Source organism: Electrona antarctica (assembly GCF_951216825.1).
Source record: "Electrona antarctica genome assembly, chromosome: 12".
Classification (NCBI taxonomy): domain Eukaryota; kingdom Metazoa; phylum Chordata; class Actinopteri; order Myctophiformes; family Myctophidae; genus Electrona; species Electrona antarctica.
This window is the reverse complement of record NC_136793.1, coordinates 9,284,021-9,300,257: the sequence shown is the minus strand read 5'-3', so window position 1 is coordinate 9,300,257 and position 16,237 is coordinate 9,284,021. Positions and strand designations below refer to the sequence as shown.

General features: G+C 46.5%; 1 protein-coding gene across 1 annotated transcript; it reads right to left on the bottom strand.

Annotated features, from left to right (window-relative positions):
* Positions 1-3,951: 3,951 nt before the first annotated feature.
* On the bottom strand, positions 3,952-14,957 carry LOC306933630 (phosphatidylinositol polyphosphate 5-phosphatase type IV-like; the record flags this gene model as incomplete). The annotated part of the gene is made up of 8 exons (XM_079515947.1): positions 3,952-4,154; positions 7,816-7,952; positions 8,742-8,857; positions 10,606-10,767; positions 11,414-11,521; positions 11,797-11,916; positions 13,078-13,202; positions 14,866-14,957. The coding sequence occupies 8 exons, from the start codon at positions 14,955-14,957 to the stop codon at positions 4,022-4,024; spliced, it is 993 nt and encodes a 330-aa protein (XP_079372073.1). The 3' UTR covers positions 3,952-4,021.
* Between the last annotated feature and the right edge of the window lie 1,280 nt (positions 14,958-16,237).

Below are 16,237 nucleotides of genomic sequence, written 5' to 3'. Positions count from 1 at the left end.
CCACTGATTTGAGGCCTTGTCTTTGCTCCAGCAGATGACTCTCAACTGAACTGTTGCATGGAGGTGTTCACTCTTCCTCAATTGACCTATAGCTAAGCCAAACTGCTATGGTCCAATCACAGATAAGCATAACATGGGTTAGACAAACCTCTCCACCAATAGTATTCCTATATACAAAACTTTTTTTGAGTGGTGTAAACCACTCCTACAACTGGCTTTGTTAGTTTACGTGTCTGTTCGTACCAAAATATTACGAACGTGTCTGTTCGTACCAAAAAATTAGCATGGTTGCTATGGTCACCCAGTTCACCCGGGTGTGATTTCATTACGTCAGACCACAGCTGATCAGGCTATATAAGACCTTACACCACTCAGTTCACACGGGTGTGATTTAAAAAAAAAAAGAAAATAAATGACATGCACATATTTTTCCAGTGCATATGGTAGGCCTTGTTGTTGGATTTGGAAGAGATTTTCTTTGGAAGGTCTGGTTACAAAAATGAACCAGTATTTAATGTGTAAAATCCATGATATTTACATTTGGAATGAATGAGCCCACACAACAGTAAATATATATATATATAATATATATATATATAAACAAGGACTGTGTGGTCAATCTTGTAACTGTAACTCAAACTGTCTGCATGTGTCGACAGCAAGGAGATGTGTATTATCTTTAACGTTTATTTTTAAGCAGGGTTCATGTTTTAGGTTATTTGAGGAAGTAAAACGTGTTAATTTTTACAATTTTAGTGGCAAAATTTGTATTTTTTTTTATAACTTTTTGCGGCGATTTATTTACTATAGTCCTACTAGACCCCAGTAAATTACATCTGAGATCATGGGATCTACTGAATGTGAAGGAGGAGGTGACAAACTGATGATTGAGCCTATGACACGCAGTATGGCCGATAATTCCCAGTAGGTTACTTTTACTTCTTATCGACTTACCTCCTTCACATTCAATAGATCCTGTGATCTTTTGTGGCTAGATGTAATTTCCTTGGGTCTATTAGGACTATAGTAAATAATAATAAAGAAGTCGCCATTAAGAAAAAAAAAAACATTACCCTAAACTTGTGGTTGTGTTGGTTGGTGTCGTTGCAATGTACCAGAGCAATCAAGTGGCAAATGAAGTGGTCTTTATCATGCCTTTCTCAAATATTATTGGGTTTGCTGCATTTCATTCCGATAAACACAAGACACTTAACACTTTGGGGCTCACTTGGTAAGCGTGCATATCACATGCAGTAAATAAGGCTAGTCTATCTGACTCGAGGCTCTTTTCCTGCATGTCATCACCCCCCACTCTCATAACCCATTTGTGTAAGTCTCCGTTGTGTTCATTTCTCCAGCTAGACTAACTTGTCTTGATGGCCATGTTTGTTCATCTTCACAAGCTTGTCAGTAAAGAAATGTAGGTATTGCCTAAAGGGCGAGGTCGCTTCTCGCCCTCAGGCGTGCACACATCCGCCTGGGTGACAGCAGACTGCTGGGTGATCTGTACTGGCCATATATGGCGCGTGTCTTGAGTGTACAGGGTTTGATGAGGTCAGGTCAACGTATGGAAAGTCGGAACAGGTCAGCTCCATATATGAAGATCTATCATCTAATGGTGGCAGCGGGGGCAGTGTCTTGAGTGTACAGGATTTGATTAGTGCCGGGCCTTAATTTTCGGGGCTGTTGAGAACTGTCGTGTTCGCCTAGCCTGGGTAAACCCACTCCCCCTGCTGGACAACATTTTGCAAATCTGAGGAGGGGTTTACCCAGGCTAGTGTTTGCCGGCTGCCGGTCACAGCTCCACCAATAACTTTGGGGCAGGCCCATCTAGAGTTTAAATGGACAGGTATCATTCAAAAGGCAGACATCGAAGAGGAAGGATGGATGGGGAAGGATCAACATATCGAAAGTCAGAACAGGTCAGCTCCATATATGGAGATCTAAGGGTTTGAGGTGAGATGTAGGTTTGCTGGCCAATATTGATGACATCAGGGATCTCCATATATGGGCTTAATATTGATCACATGTGATGTCACGAGGCATGACCATATATGGGGCATGACTGACTGACTGACATAGTAAATGCAACTTGCAGTCGCAATAGTGAACAGATTTTGACCATAAATTGTTCAATCTTGGAAAATCAAATTCCACCTAAGTTTCAAACATTTTATTATGTGGAGTTACAGTACAGTATGTCAGAGATGTTTCAATGTGATAGAAAATGATGTACACAGAGGTCCTGAGGAAACCATGAACAAGACAACACAGGCACTTAACCCAGAGTGTAATTCATAGTTTGTTGCATGACTGTTGCTCACCAGTCCAGTCCAGAAGTGCTAATTCCGTGTCCGACACAGTCATAATACAAAATATAAATTAAGCTTGACCTCTTAAACCCTCTATATTTGGTCTGCTCTTTTTTTCACAACCCCAAATGTCTTCTCCCAAAATAGCCGTGCTACAAGTTCACAATACTGTACGTACTAAAGCGTTATTCATAGTCTGGATTTTCGGTGGTGAGGTGACCACCGAACTACACGTGCTGCGGTGAAGAGCAAACCACCGCCATCGCCCCAGCCCTTCTCTCTGTTTTTACTCACCACTGCTCAACGTTATTTCAGCTCCGGTGGTCACCTCACCACCGGAGCTTGTGGTCACCCCACCACCGAAAATCCAGACTATGAATGAGCCTTAAGGCCTATTCATACTCCACTTTTAGGTGATAAGGTGACCACCAAAAATGACATGATGTCACGCTGTGGTGAGCGACTCACCGCAACACATCTGTTTTTACTAACCATCGTTTCGGTGGTCACCTTATCACCTAAAACTGGAGTAAGAATAGGCCTTTAAGCTTGTAGATCAGCTATTTTCACTAAATGTTCTATTATGACATGCCCAGAAGAGGGACATGTGGGTTCACATGGTTAAGAGTGAATGACACCTGATTCACTGATCTTCATGCAAGGACCAGGAGCATCAGAATTCCTTTTAGCTGAGTATTATGCGGGCGTTCATATTCTCGTCCAAAGATTACAGTTCTAGGCAACGAGCGCATTGCAAAACGATTGGCAGATAAAACCGACGCATGGAACCTCTTTGGAATTATCCAATCAAGGTCACAGATCATTTGAAGAAAATGGCTTTGATCACCAGGGAATCAAATCAATTTGCTCTCCCTGTAATTTGACACTGTCTTGTCTATTGAAATATCATAAAAAAAGTTATGTTATCTGTGTAGGTACTGTAATGTGTTGTCACTGGTCCTGCCTATGGCCGATCCACAAGCTTGAGCTTGATGGTCAGGTATTTACCACTTGACACCTTCATACGACGGACTATTAATTGGGCGTATTAAGCACGCAGCTGGGAATTCAAAACCTTTCCCTACCTAATGTTTGCCGCATCGTCAAGGCATTTGAACACTAATGCAGCGTTTGAGAAAAGGGTTAACCTAGCATTACGGTCCTCATCAACCTTGCTCGTTAAATACAAAATAATTAGAAAAACAAAACGATGCAATTATACATTCTCGACGGTTAATCGCGTCACGCCACAGTGTGTGACCGACAAGTCCCGTTTGTGCAGAGTGGGACTACATAAATAAGAACCCAGACGGCTGTGCACACACATCAGTCCGTCTGACCTGGAGGTCCCTGACCTGGAGGTCCCTGACCTCGCACGCAGCCAGCCTGCAGCATCCACCTCTGCCCCAGCATTTCACCAGGACACAGTTACCAACAACGCCCGCTAGAGGGCGGCCAACCACTGCTCAGTCACTAGGACTCCTCGGGTTCTTTTGTTCGTGTACTCTGGGGTTCCCTCCCTCCCTCCTGGGTGGTTTTCAGGGAGCATTTTGGTCTGGGTGTGGTTCCAGAGAGTGTCCGCGTTAGGAGACGGAGCAGGCGGTGCTACTGCCCTGGTTCTCCTGTCAGGAGACGGAGCAGACCGTGCTACTGCCCTGGTTCTCCTGTCAGGAGACGGAGCAGACCGTGCTACTGCCCTGGTTCTCCTGTCAGGAGACGGAGCAGACCGTGCTACTGCCCTGGTTCTTCATGGCCTCTTTCCTCTGCAGCTCTCTGCTCATCCTCCTCCTGATGCCTTCCAGGTAGAGGCTCCGGTCAAACTGGCCCGCACCCAGGGGAATGCTGGCAGACACACATTCACACAGGCAAATAGAAGAGTACATGATTGTTATTCTCACACCCATGGATTAAAGTTCAGCCATTTTAATCCATAGAAGCCAGCATGTCTTCTGTGAAAGCACGCTTGCGCACCGAAAATAATAGCAGATCTAATATACCTATTTTCGGTATACAAAGTAAGAAGCATCTTCCAGAAACATGAATGGTCTCAGAAATGTGATGATTTCTTCAGCTGGTCGGCCTAAAACATCATCATCACATTTTCAGCCTTGAGATTGTATTTTGCCCTATTCCTCACGTCTCAACCACTGAAACCCTATTGCAATGCTGTTGGGCAGAAACCCCCCATATCCATATACCGTACAAACACGAACGCATCAAAAGTAGCAGATCCACAATGCGGCGCAAAGCGGCACATTCTGAGCTTGTAGATCTGCTCCTTTTGATGTTTTTTAATTAAATCCTGAAAGGTAAACGTTTTGGACATATGAGGTTTCCACTCGACTATTTACTACAGGGATCTGTTCCCCCTACCCTTTACCTTCTACACACCAAGGGGCCCTATCTTTCTGTCTGTTCCCCCTACCCTTTACCTTCTACACACCAAGGGGCCCTATCTTTCTGTCTGTTCCCCCTACCTTTTACCTTCTACACACCAAGGGGCCCTATCTTTCTGTCTGTTCCCCCTACCTTTTACCTTCTACACACCAAGGGGCCCTATCTTTCTGTCTGTTCCCCCTACCTTTTACCTTCTACACACCAAGGGGCCCTATCTTTCTGTCTGTTCCCCCTACCCTTTACCTTCTACACACCAAGGGGCCCTATCTTTCTGTCTGTTCCCCCTACCTTTTACCTTCTACACACCAAGGGGCACCTATCTTTCTGTCTGTTCCCCCTACCCTTTACCTTCTACACACCAAGGGGCCCTATCTTTCTGTCTGTTCCCCCTACCTTTTACCTTCTACACACCAAGGGGCACCTATCTTTCTGTCTGTTCCCCCTACCCTTTACCTTCTACACACCAAGGGGCACCTATCTTTCTGTCTGTTCCCCCTACCTTTTACCTTCTACACACCAAGGGGCCCTATCTTTCTGTCTGTTCCCCCTACCCTTTACCTTCTACACCAAGGGGCCCTATCTTTCTGTCTGTTCCCCCTACCCTTTACCTTCTACACCAAGGGGCCCTATCTTTCTGTCTGTTCCCCCTACCCTTTACCTTCTACACCAAGGGGCACCTATCTTTCTGTCTGTTCCCCCTACCTTTTACCTTCTACACACCAAGGGGCCCTATCTTTCTGTCTGTTCCCCCTACCCTTTACCTTCTACACACCAAGGGGCACCTATCTTTCTGTCTGTTCCCCCTACCCTTTACCTTCTACACACCAAGGGGCCCTATCTTTCTGTCTGTTCCCCCTACCCTTTACCTTCTACACACCAAGGGGCACCTATCTTTCTGTCTGTTCCCCCTACCCTTTACCTTCTACACACCAAGGGGCCCTATCTTTCTGTCTGTTCCCCCTACCCTTTACCTTCTACACACCAAGGGGCACCTATCTTTCTGTCTGTTCCCCCTACCCTTTACCTTCTACACACCAAGGGGCACCTATCTTTCCGTATCCCTTATCTTATTAGAAATGTTATATTATTTTGAAAAACATTTTAAAATGGTGAAAATTGCCGATCTACCTCACATCATGGCGTTGTGAGCTTGTATCGGCTATTTCTGCAGAACGTCACCTATTTTAGACAAATGTTTGCCTGTTATCCCATTCTGGGCGGGAACCCCTTTTGGTGTTGTAAGCATTATGTTATACTTTTGTGAAAAATAGCATATCTACAAGCTAACCCTAACTTTTTTTGAGTGGTGTAAACCACTCCTACAACTGGCTTTTTTGTGCAGAAAAAATGAGCATGGTTGCTATGTTCACCCTGTTCACCCGGGTGTGATTTCATTACGTCATGCTCATTGTGCAGAAAAAAATAGCATGGTTGCTATGTTCACCCGGGTGTGATTTCATTACGTCAGACATGATTTCATTACGTCAGACGGGCTATCCTATATAAGACCTTACACCACTCAGTTCACACGGGTGTGATTTTTTTTTTTAATCGTGAAAATGTGCCTCAAATCTTTGAATATATTATTACAGAGTGAACATTTAAACTCAAATCTTTGCTTCTGGGGAGGTCCCTGGAACAACATATTTGCAGATGGGCGGGCGGAGGCATGCATATTACATATCATTTACCTTCTGGGGAGGTCCCTGGAACAACATATTTGCAGATGGGCGGGCGGAGGCATGCATATTACATATCATTTACCTTCTGGGGAGGTCCCTGGAACAACATATTTTCAGATGGGCGGGCGGAGGCATGCATATTACATATCATTTACCTTCTGGGGAGGTCCCTGGAACAACATATTGTCAGATGGGCGGGCGGAGGCATGCATATTACATATCATTTACCTTCTGGGGAGGTCCCTGGAACAACATATCTTCAGATGGGCGGGCGGAGGCATGCATATTACATATCATTTACCTTCTGGGGAGGTCCCTGGAACAACATATCTTCAGATGGGCGGGCGGAGGCATGCATATTACATATCATTTACCTTCTGGGGAGGTCCCTGGAACAACATATCGTCAGATGGGCGGGCGGAGGCATGCATATTACATATCATTTACCTTCTGGGGAGGTCCCTGGAACAACATATTGTCAGATGGGCGGGCGGAGGCATGCATATTACATATCATTTACCTTCTGGGGAGGTCCCTGGAACAACATATCTTCAGATGGGCGGGCGGAGGCATGCATATTACATATCATTTACCTTCTGGGGAGGTCCCTGGAACAACATATCTTCAGATGGGCGGGCGGAGGCATGCATATTACATATCATTTACCTTCTGGGGAGGTCCCTGGAACAACATATCTTCAGATGGGCGGGCGGAGGCATGCATATTACATATCATTTACCTTCTGGGGAGGTCCCTGGAACAACATATCTTCAGATGGGCGGGCGGAGGCATGCATATTACATATCATTTACCTTCTGGGGAGGTCCCTGGAACAACATATTGTCAGATGGGCGGGCGGAGGCATGCATATTACATATCATTTACCTTCTGGGGAGGTCCCTGGAACAACATATTTTCAGATGGGCGGGCGGAGGCATGCATATTACATATCATTTACCTTCTGGGGAGGTCCCTGGAACAACATATGTTCAGATGGGCGGGCGGAGGCATGCATATTACATATCATTTACCTTCTGGGGAGGTCCCTGGAACAACATATGTTCAGATGGGCGGGCGGAGGCATGCATATTACATATCATTTCTGGGGTCCTTGACATGAAATATTGAGCACCACTGATACATATATGAAACATAAGGGTTTTCAGAAAACTGTCAAGATTTTGAAGACATTTTTTTAAGTTTCGACGTCAGGCCTAAATGGGTTATGACATGTCATGATGACATGGGGGCCCTCTTTAACGCCTAGATGTTAACGATGAATCTTTAGTTGCAAGGGCCATAACTCCTTTCTGACAGAATGCAATGCTTTATTTGCAGAGGCAGCCGTGCTTTTGTCTTTTTTTTGGGTCAAACTATTTGGAACAACACAGCGTTAACGTGGCAGGACATCCACCGGGACTCACTTGTCTCTCCCCGGCCGCAGTTTGACCTGGAACGCTCCCATGACGGGCCGGTGGTCCGAGGTCTTGATGCTGGAGCAGCTGCCGTATTTGACCACCTTGATGTCATCTACCTGCCTGTTCCTGAACACAATCCTGTCCTGTGGACACAGGGAAGAGGCATTGATTGAACACTAGTAACACTTTATAAAACAGCACCGAGGTACAGTAAAGCAAAAAGAAAAAGTCCTGTCATTTTGTTCACAGTCCACGAATCAATACAGTATGGGGGAGGGGGGGGTTGACTGTCATTCCGAAACAGGAAAACGGCCTTTCTGCAAACCATTGCCACATATTTGGAAGCACAGAATTTAAGAAAGTCGTTGCGTCTGTAACATAAAGATTTTCATTCACTGGAACAAAGGGCACTGGTTAGAAACACTGGGCAATAATTGGAAATAGTGATTAGAAAGGGTGACATCTGACTTGGTCATATACTGTATGACCTAACAGTGGAATACCTAAATATGCGTATACTATACACTATAGAGTGCTATGTCTACATAAAGTGCTATTTAAGTTACATAAGTTGAGCCTATGCATACGCCTGTACGTCGTCGGGGCTAGGGCAAGTGCTATGGGCTATGATGGAGTCTGAAGAGGTGGGTTTTCAGAATATGGCGGAAGATTGGGAGTGAGTCTGCAGTTCTTGTTATGGGAAGTGCATTCCATAGTTTTGGAGCCAGAAAGGAGAATAGTTTGGGACGTGTGGAGCGTTGTTGTCCCACCGTTTTTAGTGAAGGTACTTCCAGCCTTCCTGCGTCGGATGATCTGAGCGAAAATCATTTGAGAAAGTCCCTCCCTGTCAAAACCTTTACAGATGAAGGTCATCTGAAGCCTATACTTTTGGGGGTCCTAGACATGAAAAGGTTTGAGAAGCACTGCCTTACTGTGAATGAAGGCGTCCTCTGCTTGGACGTGGTGTCATACACGTCACAGCCGATGTCAAACTTATAGGTGGGGCGGAAGTGAATGGACGCCTCCTGGAAGCCTTTGAAGATAGAACCTAGAGAGCATGTCTCCACACACACACACACACACACACACACACACACACACACACACACACACACACACACAGAGACAAGTTTAACACCTAGAACGCCCAAGGATATTTGTAACCATTAAATCAGGACGCCCAGAGATTTGTTTCAAGGTGCACAAGGCGCCATCTTGGATGTAGCTGAAGTAGCTAGATGTAGCCAAATCACCCCCGAGGGGATCGACAACAACGGGAAGTATGATTACTTATAACGCGACAAGCGACAGGACACGATGGGCCGTCAAAAACATCATCTTTGGTTAGAATTGGACGGATTGATTTAGATTTTAGATCAAGAGTTATTCACGTTTGAAGATTTTTCCTCTCATCCACTAAAATGGAGGGGGAACACTTTGGATGACGTCCCAACCGGAAATTACATCGAATGTTGCTCAATCGACGCTCCCAGCCTGTGGATCGGTGCACTCCCAGCCTGTGGAGCGGTGCGCTCCCAGCCTGTGGAGCGGTGCGCTCCCAGCCTGTGGAGCGGTGCACTCCCAGCCTGTGGAGCGGTGCGCTCCCAGCCTGTGGAGCGGTGCGCTCCCAGCCTGTGGAGCGGTGCGCTCCCAGCCTGTGGAGCGGTGCGCTCCCAGCCTGTGGAGCGGTGCGCTCCCAGCCTGTGGAGCGGTGCGCTCCCAGCCTGTGGAGCGGTGCGCTCCCAGCCTGTGGAGCGGAGCGCTCCCAGCCTGTGGAGCGGTGCGCTCCCAGCCTGTGGAGCGGTGCGCTCCCAGCCTGTGGAGCGGTGCGCTCCCAGCCTGTGGAGCGGTGCGCTCCCAGCCTGTGGAGCGGTGCGCTCCCAGCCTGTGGAGCGATGCGCTCCCAGCCTGTGGAGCGGTGCGCTCCCAGCCTGTGGAGCGGTGCGCTCCCAGCCTGTGGAGCGGTGCGCTCCCAGCCTGTGGAGCGGTGCGCTCCCAGCCTGTGGAGCGGTGCGCTCCCAGCCTGTGGAGCGGTGCGCTCCCAGCCTGTGGAGCGGTGCGCTCCCAGCCTGTGGAGCGGTGCGCTCCCAGCCTGTGGAGCGATGCGCTCCCAGCCTGTGGAGCGGTGCGCTCCCAGCCTGTGGAGCGGTGCGCTCCCAGCCTGTGGAGCGGTGCGCTCCCAGCCTGTGGAGCGGTGCGCTCCCAGCCTGTGGAGCGGTGCGCTCCCAGCCTGTGGAGCGGTGCGCTCCCAGCCTGTGGAGCGGTGCGCTCCCAGCCTGTGGAGCGGTGCGCTCCCAGCCTGTGGAGCGGTGCGCTCCCAGCCTGTGGAGCGGTGCGCTCCCAGCCTGTGGAGCGGTGCGCTCCCAGCCTGTGGAGCGGTGCGCTCCCAGCCTGTGGAGCGGTGCGCTCCCAGCCTGTGGAGCGGTGCGCTCCCAGCCTGTGGAGCGGTGCGCTCCCAGCCTGTGGAGCGGTGCGCTCCCAGCCTGTGGAGCGGTGCGCTCCCAGCCTGTGGAGCGGTGCGCTCCCAGCCTGTGGAGCGGTGCGCTCCCAGCATGTGGAGCGGTGCGCTCGGTTATGATATCATTAATGTTCCGTCCTGTGATTAATCTCCGTCCTGAGCATGGGATTATTTGATAGGACGGAGACCTCAGTTTATGCCGCTCAGAGTGTTAACCATATTTTCCAAAATAGCAAATAAGCAATATTACGTGTATTTCGCATTCGCATTCGTGATTTATTTTGCGAGAACGCAGGTTAATTAACGCACTGGAACCAACGGCTGGGCGCTAGTCGTACCGTCTTTCATCTCCTTGGCGAGCTGGTCGTGCTGCAGCAGGAGGTCCATGTCCGTGCCGACCGTCTGCCTCAGGATGGCTTCCACGCCCGGGCGGTCTTTACTGAGCCGGAAGTTGAAGTCTCCGAACCAGAAGACCTGGTCGAATCTGGTGGTGACGTCAGCTGTGGCGGAGGAACAACAGGGCTTTGAGATCATCATCTGAGTGTTGACAAGTACCGGTAATTCACCGTTACCAACCTCCTGGATTCAAGAGTCTTTTTATCACCACAAAACATTAGTATAATTCAGCTCCATTTAATTAATTAAAGATAGATAGCCTTTATTGTCCACAGGGGAAATCCATTTTTCTCAGGTTAGTAGACTACAAACAGACAAGTCAATTAGTTAATAAACAGGTAAATAACACCAGAGTAAATATTTTTTAATCCAAGCACAAGCTCATAGCATGGCTATGAGCTTGTAGATCTGCTATTTTTGAAAAATCGTGAAAATGTGGCGCAAATCTTTGAATATATATTCTTTCAGAGCAAACGTTTTTAACTCAAACCTTTGCTTCTGGGAGGTCCCTGGAACAACATATTTCCAGGCCAAATACATACAATTCTGGGGGTCCTTGACATGAAATAGTTTGAGAACCACTGATATAGAAACATAGGGTTTTTCCGAAAACTGTCAGACATTTGTAGAATCGTCCTTAGGTCTAAATGGGTTAAACAACTTGCAGATCTGCAAATCTCAGCCCACAAACAAAGTATAAATGAAGCCTTGTGATTGACAACACTACTAAGTCGACACAGACAGACTTACAGGCTGTAGAGCGATATGGATTGGTGTCAGGAAGGCTTTTGGGAAGAGCGAGTGCTTCAATGATCTTGTTATAGTCCAGGATCCTTTCATAGACTTTGGCATCTCCAGCTGGAAGAGAAAGGAAATAGACTTAAAAGCAGTTGTCTGTGTGATGCTGTGCTGTGCGGTGACTACTACAGTGTGTGTGTGTGTGTGTGTGTGTGTGTGTGCGTGCGTGCGTGCGTGCGTGCGTGCGTGCGTGCGTGCGTGCGTGCGTGCGTGCGTGCGTGCGTGCGTGCGTGCGTGCGTGCGTGCGTGCATATTATGGTCGATGGTCGTAGACCGATAGTAAGAATACATTTTGCAGGGATGAACGTCATCACGTGTTAGGATGCAGTACTCACAGGTAAAGTGGGAGGTGATGAAGAGGAAGGACGTCCCGAAAAAGGTGAAGGCCACGCCCACGGCCCCTTTGGTCTTGATCTGGGAGATGATCCTGGTGGTGACCGTGGCGTGCTCCACCTCTGTGTTAGTAAGAAAATACATTTTACTTTGTTGTTAGCTTGTAGATCACCACCAATAGAGGGTATGCACATGCATAACGTCAATGGCAAAATCGAGTGGCAAAGTGAGTTTAACATTGTTTAACGTTTTTTAATGCAATCAGATAGGACTTTTCTGTTTGGATGTATAGGCTGTCAAGGCCAGAAAGTAGTGTTTTGCCACATCATCAAAACCTCCGGGTTTGATGATGATGATGTCACACGCTTACCCTATTATCACCATTTGTTTCCTATTTTTCTTTTGGAGGGGTCTATATTTCAATACAGCAATGTATTGATATGAACACATTGATTCCCATTCACAAGTTACCCAAGTTAATTGATAAAGACCTCTTTCCCTCACAAACACGAGGGACAGCCTAGGATACGTCACACGTTTGGATCACGTGACCGGGAAAAAAAATCACTGAGCCTGGTTTCTCAGTGATTCTGGGTAATTGTAGATTTGTATTGTTATTACAAAACATAACCACTTCAGCCCTATACACATTTCGGCCATTTGAAAGTAGCCGGTCTACAAGCTCACAACAATGCGTCGCATTTCACTGAAGTGAAAAAGAACAAACACTGTCTTCAAATGCAGTGGAAAAACTTTAATTGAGAACCAGCAACGTTTCAGGCTATACGGCCTTCATCAGACTATCTTTATGTCTTCAAATGCAGTGGAAAAACCTTAAATAGGGAACCATGCGGGTGTTTTTTTCTTTTGCATGACGGGCACTTGGTTGTCCCTCTCCTACGCACCTGTCACTTGGTTGTCCCTCTCCTACGCACCTGTCACTTGGTTGTCCCTCTCCTACGCACCTGTCACTTGGAGGTGTGCAAAAGCCTTGCTTTTGTATTCACTTAAGTAAAACATTGGACTACTTTTTTCCCCACCACTGACAGTACTGTTCTGACCTGAGCAGAACCAGATGAGGTCTCTCCTGATGAAGACAGTGAGGTACAGGACACACTGACAGTACTGTTCTGACCTGAGCAGAACCAGATGAGGTCTCTCCTGATGAAGACAGTGAGGTACAGGACACACTGACAGTACTGTTCTGACCTGAGCAGAACCAGATGAGGTCTCTCCTGATGAAGACAGTGAGGTACAGGACACACTGACAGTACTGTTCTGACCTGAGCAGAACCAGATGAGGTCTCTCCTGATGAAGACAGTGAGGTACAGGACACCGTGTGCTGCTGCGTACAGCATGACGTAATACGGTCCTAGAGTCTCCTGGAGACGGGTCTCCCATTCCCTCCTGTGGACGCAAGCGCATGAACACACAAACACGCACGCACGCACACACACACACACACACACACAAATCCACGCATGTGGATGGACGCGCACACACATAAACGCACGGACACAAATAAGTTATTGCCGGCGATATTATGAATGCATTTAATTTAGCCTTTTCTGCCCTTATTAACCCTAACCAGTGATGTAAATATGTTTTCAATGTAATGAGTCCCGGGATGCAGGGATGGTCTTTTAGACGAGTCCCAGGGACATTTTATGAGTCCCACTTCAACGACGTTAGGAGTCATATTTTGCCATTTTTACAAATTGCAGCATTTAACTCTCATTTAATTTTATATGGTTATAATGTGGTTATATTCATGTAGAAAACAGAAGAAGAAATGATTATTATAACTAAAGCTAGCAAAATAAACTAGAATAAAAGTAGTGCATCCCGTGGATGCAGAGGTCGTTGTTCTATTGCGTCCCTTAACTATAAACTGCGTTTTGGGATGCAAAATGCACCCTATTTTAATCTCTGCCTAACCCTAAATTGTTGCACCACAAATAGCAGATCAATAGATCTACATACAACATCACAACACAACAAGCATTTTTATAAATGCAATGCTTTGCCTTTTCTGCCATTGTGAGCCGAGCTTGCTATTTTTTGGTGCATGACCTCGGTGCGCAACAACGTACAAGTCTGAAGTCAGCACAACCCTAATCCGAGGTTTATTTTTCACCACTAGGGGGGCGAAAAAACGTTGGTGTTGTGACTTTATATATTTTCAATTACGTGGTGGAAAAATATATTGGTTCAATCCTTTTTAAATGTTTTTTTTGTGGCTTTCACCTTTTTTATATTTTTTATGGAGGGACAGACAGTAGGCTGACAGGAAATGGGGAGAGAGATGGGGGGAAGACATGCAGTAAAGGCCGTCGGGATCGGGAGTCGAACCCGCGGCACACTGCCAGACTGGATTACCAGCCAAGGTGCCTGGACCGCTGAGCCACGGCCCAGGCTGGTTCAATATATTTGTATTATATTTTTAACCTATGTATTTATTTAAAGCAGTGGCTCTCAAAGGTGTGATCCAGGGACCCTCATGGTTCCTTGAGGGGGTTCCAAATGGACCCAATATAGGTCTGTAACTCTGAGAGTGTAACACATGGACCCAAATGGACCCTTACAGGTCTGTAACTCTGAGTGTACAAATGGAACCAAATGGACCGTTTTATAACTTTTAACTCTGATACTGTACAGATGGAATCAAATGGGACTCCAAATGGGTCCATTTGGTTTTACTCTCAGAGTTATGGGGGTCCTTGAAATTAAAACGTTTGAGAACCTGTATGCAATGGCTTATCTCTTGTAAAAAGAGAGAGACCAGCCCAAACCATCATATCCTATGCTTTGCTTGGTTGTAGGCTACAAAATAATATTCGGTCAATTGAATTTGCAGAAGGACTCACCTCGCGCACAGCTGCCTTGTCTGTGTTGTTGACATGGACTTGCAGGACAGAACTTTTATTTGTGACAGACACATAGTTCCTTTGCAGACAATACAATCTGCATCTCATTGGTCAGTCACAAAGCTAAGAAAACAGTAGCCTACTTTTTCTGCATGTCATTGATAGGATTAGGATAGTTATTTTGCAATTCAAGTTTTCCTCACGGAGAGCAGACAACACAGTCTATCTGCAGACAGCGGAGCAGCAGCGAGCCTTTCTCTGACCTGCTGTGAGGACCAGTGCTGTCAGCGCGCATGCAGTTATGAATAATACACATTCCGGGGTTCGGGCTGAAAGTCCGCCTCCCACAGTGTTTTTCCACTACGAACCATTGAACGTGCATTGTAATACACATTGGTCGGTCTGAATGGTCTGTGAGCGTACATATACGTGTAAAGGAATTTATAAACCCCCCCCCCGGACAGCCAGCCGGACAGCCAAAAGAGGACGTATGGTAAGCCTACATTAGACACACAGCACAACAACCTGGCAACCCTGAATGAGGGACAAGTGGCAAATTGCCAATCAGCTGCCAGTCCTGGTGTGTGTGTGTGTGTGTGTGAGAGAGAGTGCAGAGTCCTCACAAGTACTGTTAAAAAAACTCTACCACAACGTCACTAAAAGGTACATTAAAACACTTGAACCTTTGCAAAACAAACACATAGTAACATACAGACGTACATTATGACAATATTTCACTGTGTGCATTGGTAAAATACACTTGTTACTACTTACGAAGAAAAATGTACTAGCCTGCAAAAAAACAAGACGATAAATATACCCTCAATCCTTGGCTCAGAGTATTCCACGGTGGCTCAGTGGTTCTGTCAGTTGCCGATGGTGTGAGAGGACGCTGGTTCGGGACAAGTCAAGATTCGTGACCTCGGACAGAGGATTGAGGATAAATCAAAGTAAATCACTCTTTACCTTTTAGTCAAGGAGGATAAATCAAAAATAATTCACTCTTTACCTTTTAGTCAACAAGTCAAAAGTCAAGACAAGGACTAAGGACTAAGGACTAAGGATAAATCAAAAATAAATCACACTTTACCTTTGAAATGTATTTAAGACGCGCCGTCCGAGTTACGTCCCGATAGGCAGAGAATAGTATATATTATTAGCCCTTCGTTTTCCATGCGCTGACAATAGTTGGAAATGACACGTCCACCAGGGGGAGACCTTGACCAGGCTATGGTGAGTATGCCAGTATGGCCTTTGTATTGAGTTTGTGCTTGAAATGTACTGTAATTCTGCAAACTGTTAATACATTTTTCAATCAATCAATCAATCAATCAATGGCCACTATATGCATGTACTATGTTGCAGTGCTCCGTTCACGTTTGTTTATTATATTAGTGCTGTCTGCCGTGATACCTGGCTTAATATGGTCAATACTGAATCTGTCTAAAATATGCTTTGGCGCCCCCCCCCCCACACCTCTTGCTATAGACAGACATGTCATGACATGACATGACATGATGTGTGTCAAACAATTGTCACATGGATGGATGATTATCCTTGTTTATTTATTTATTT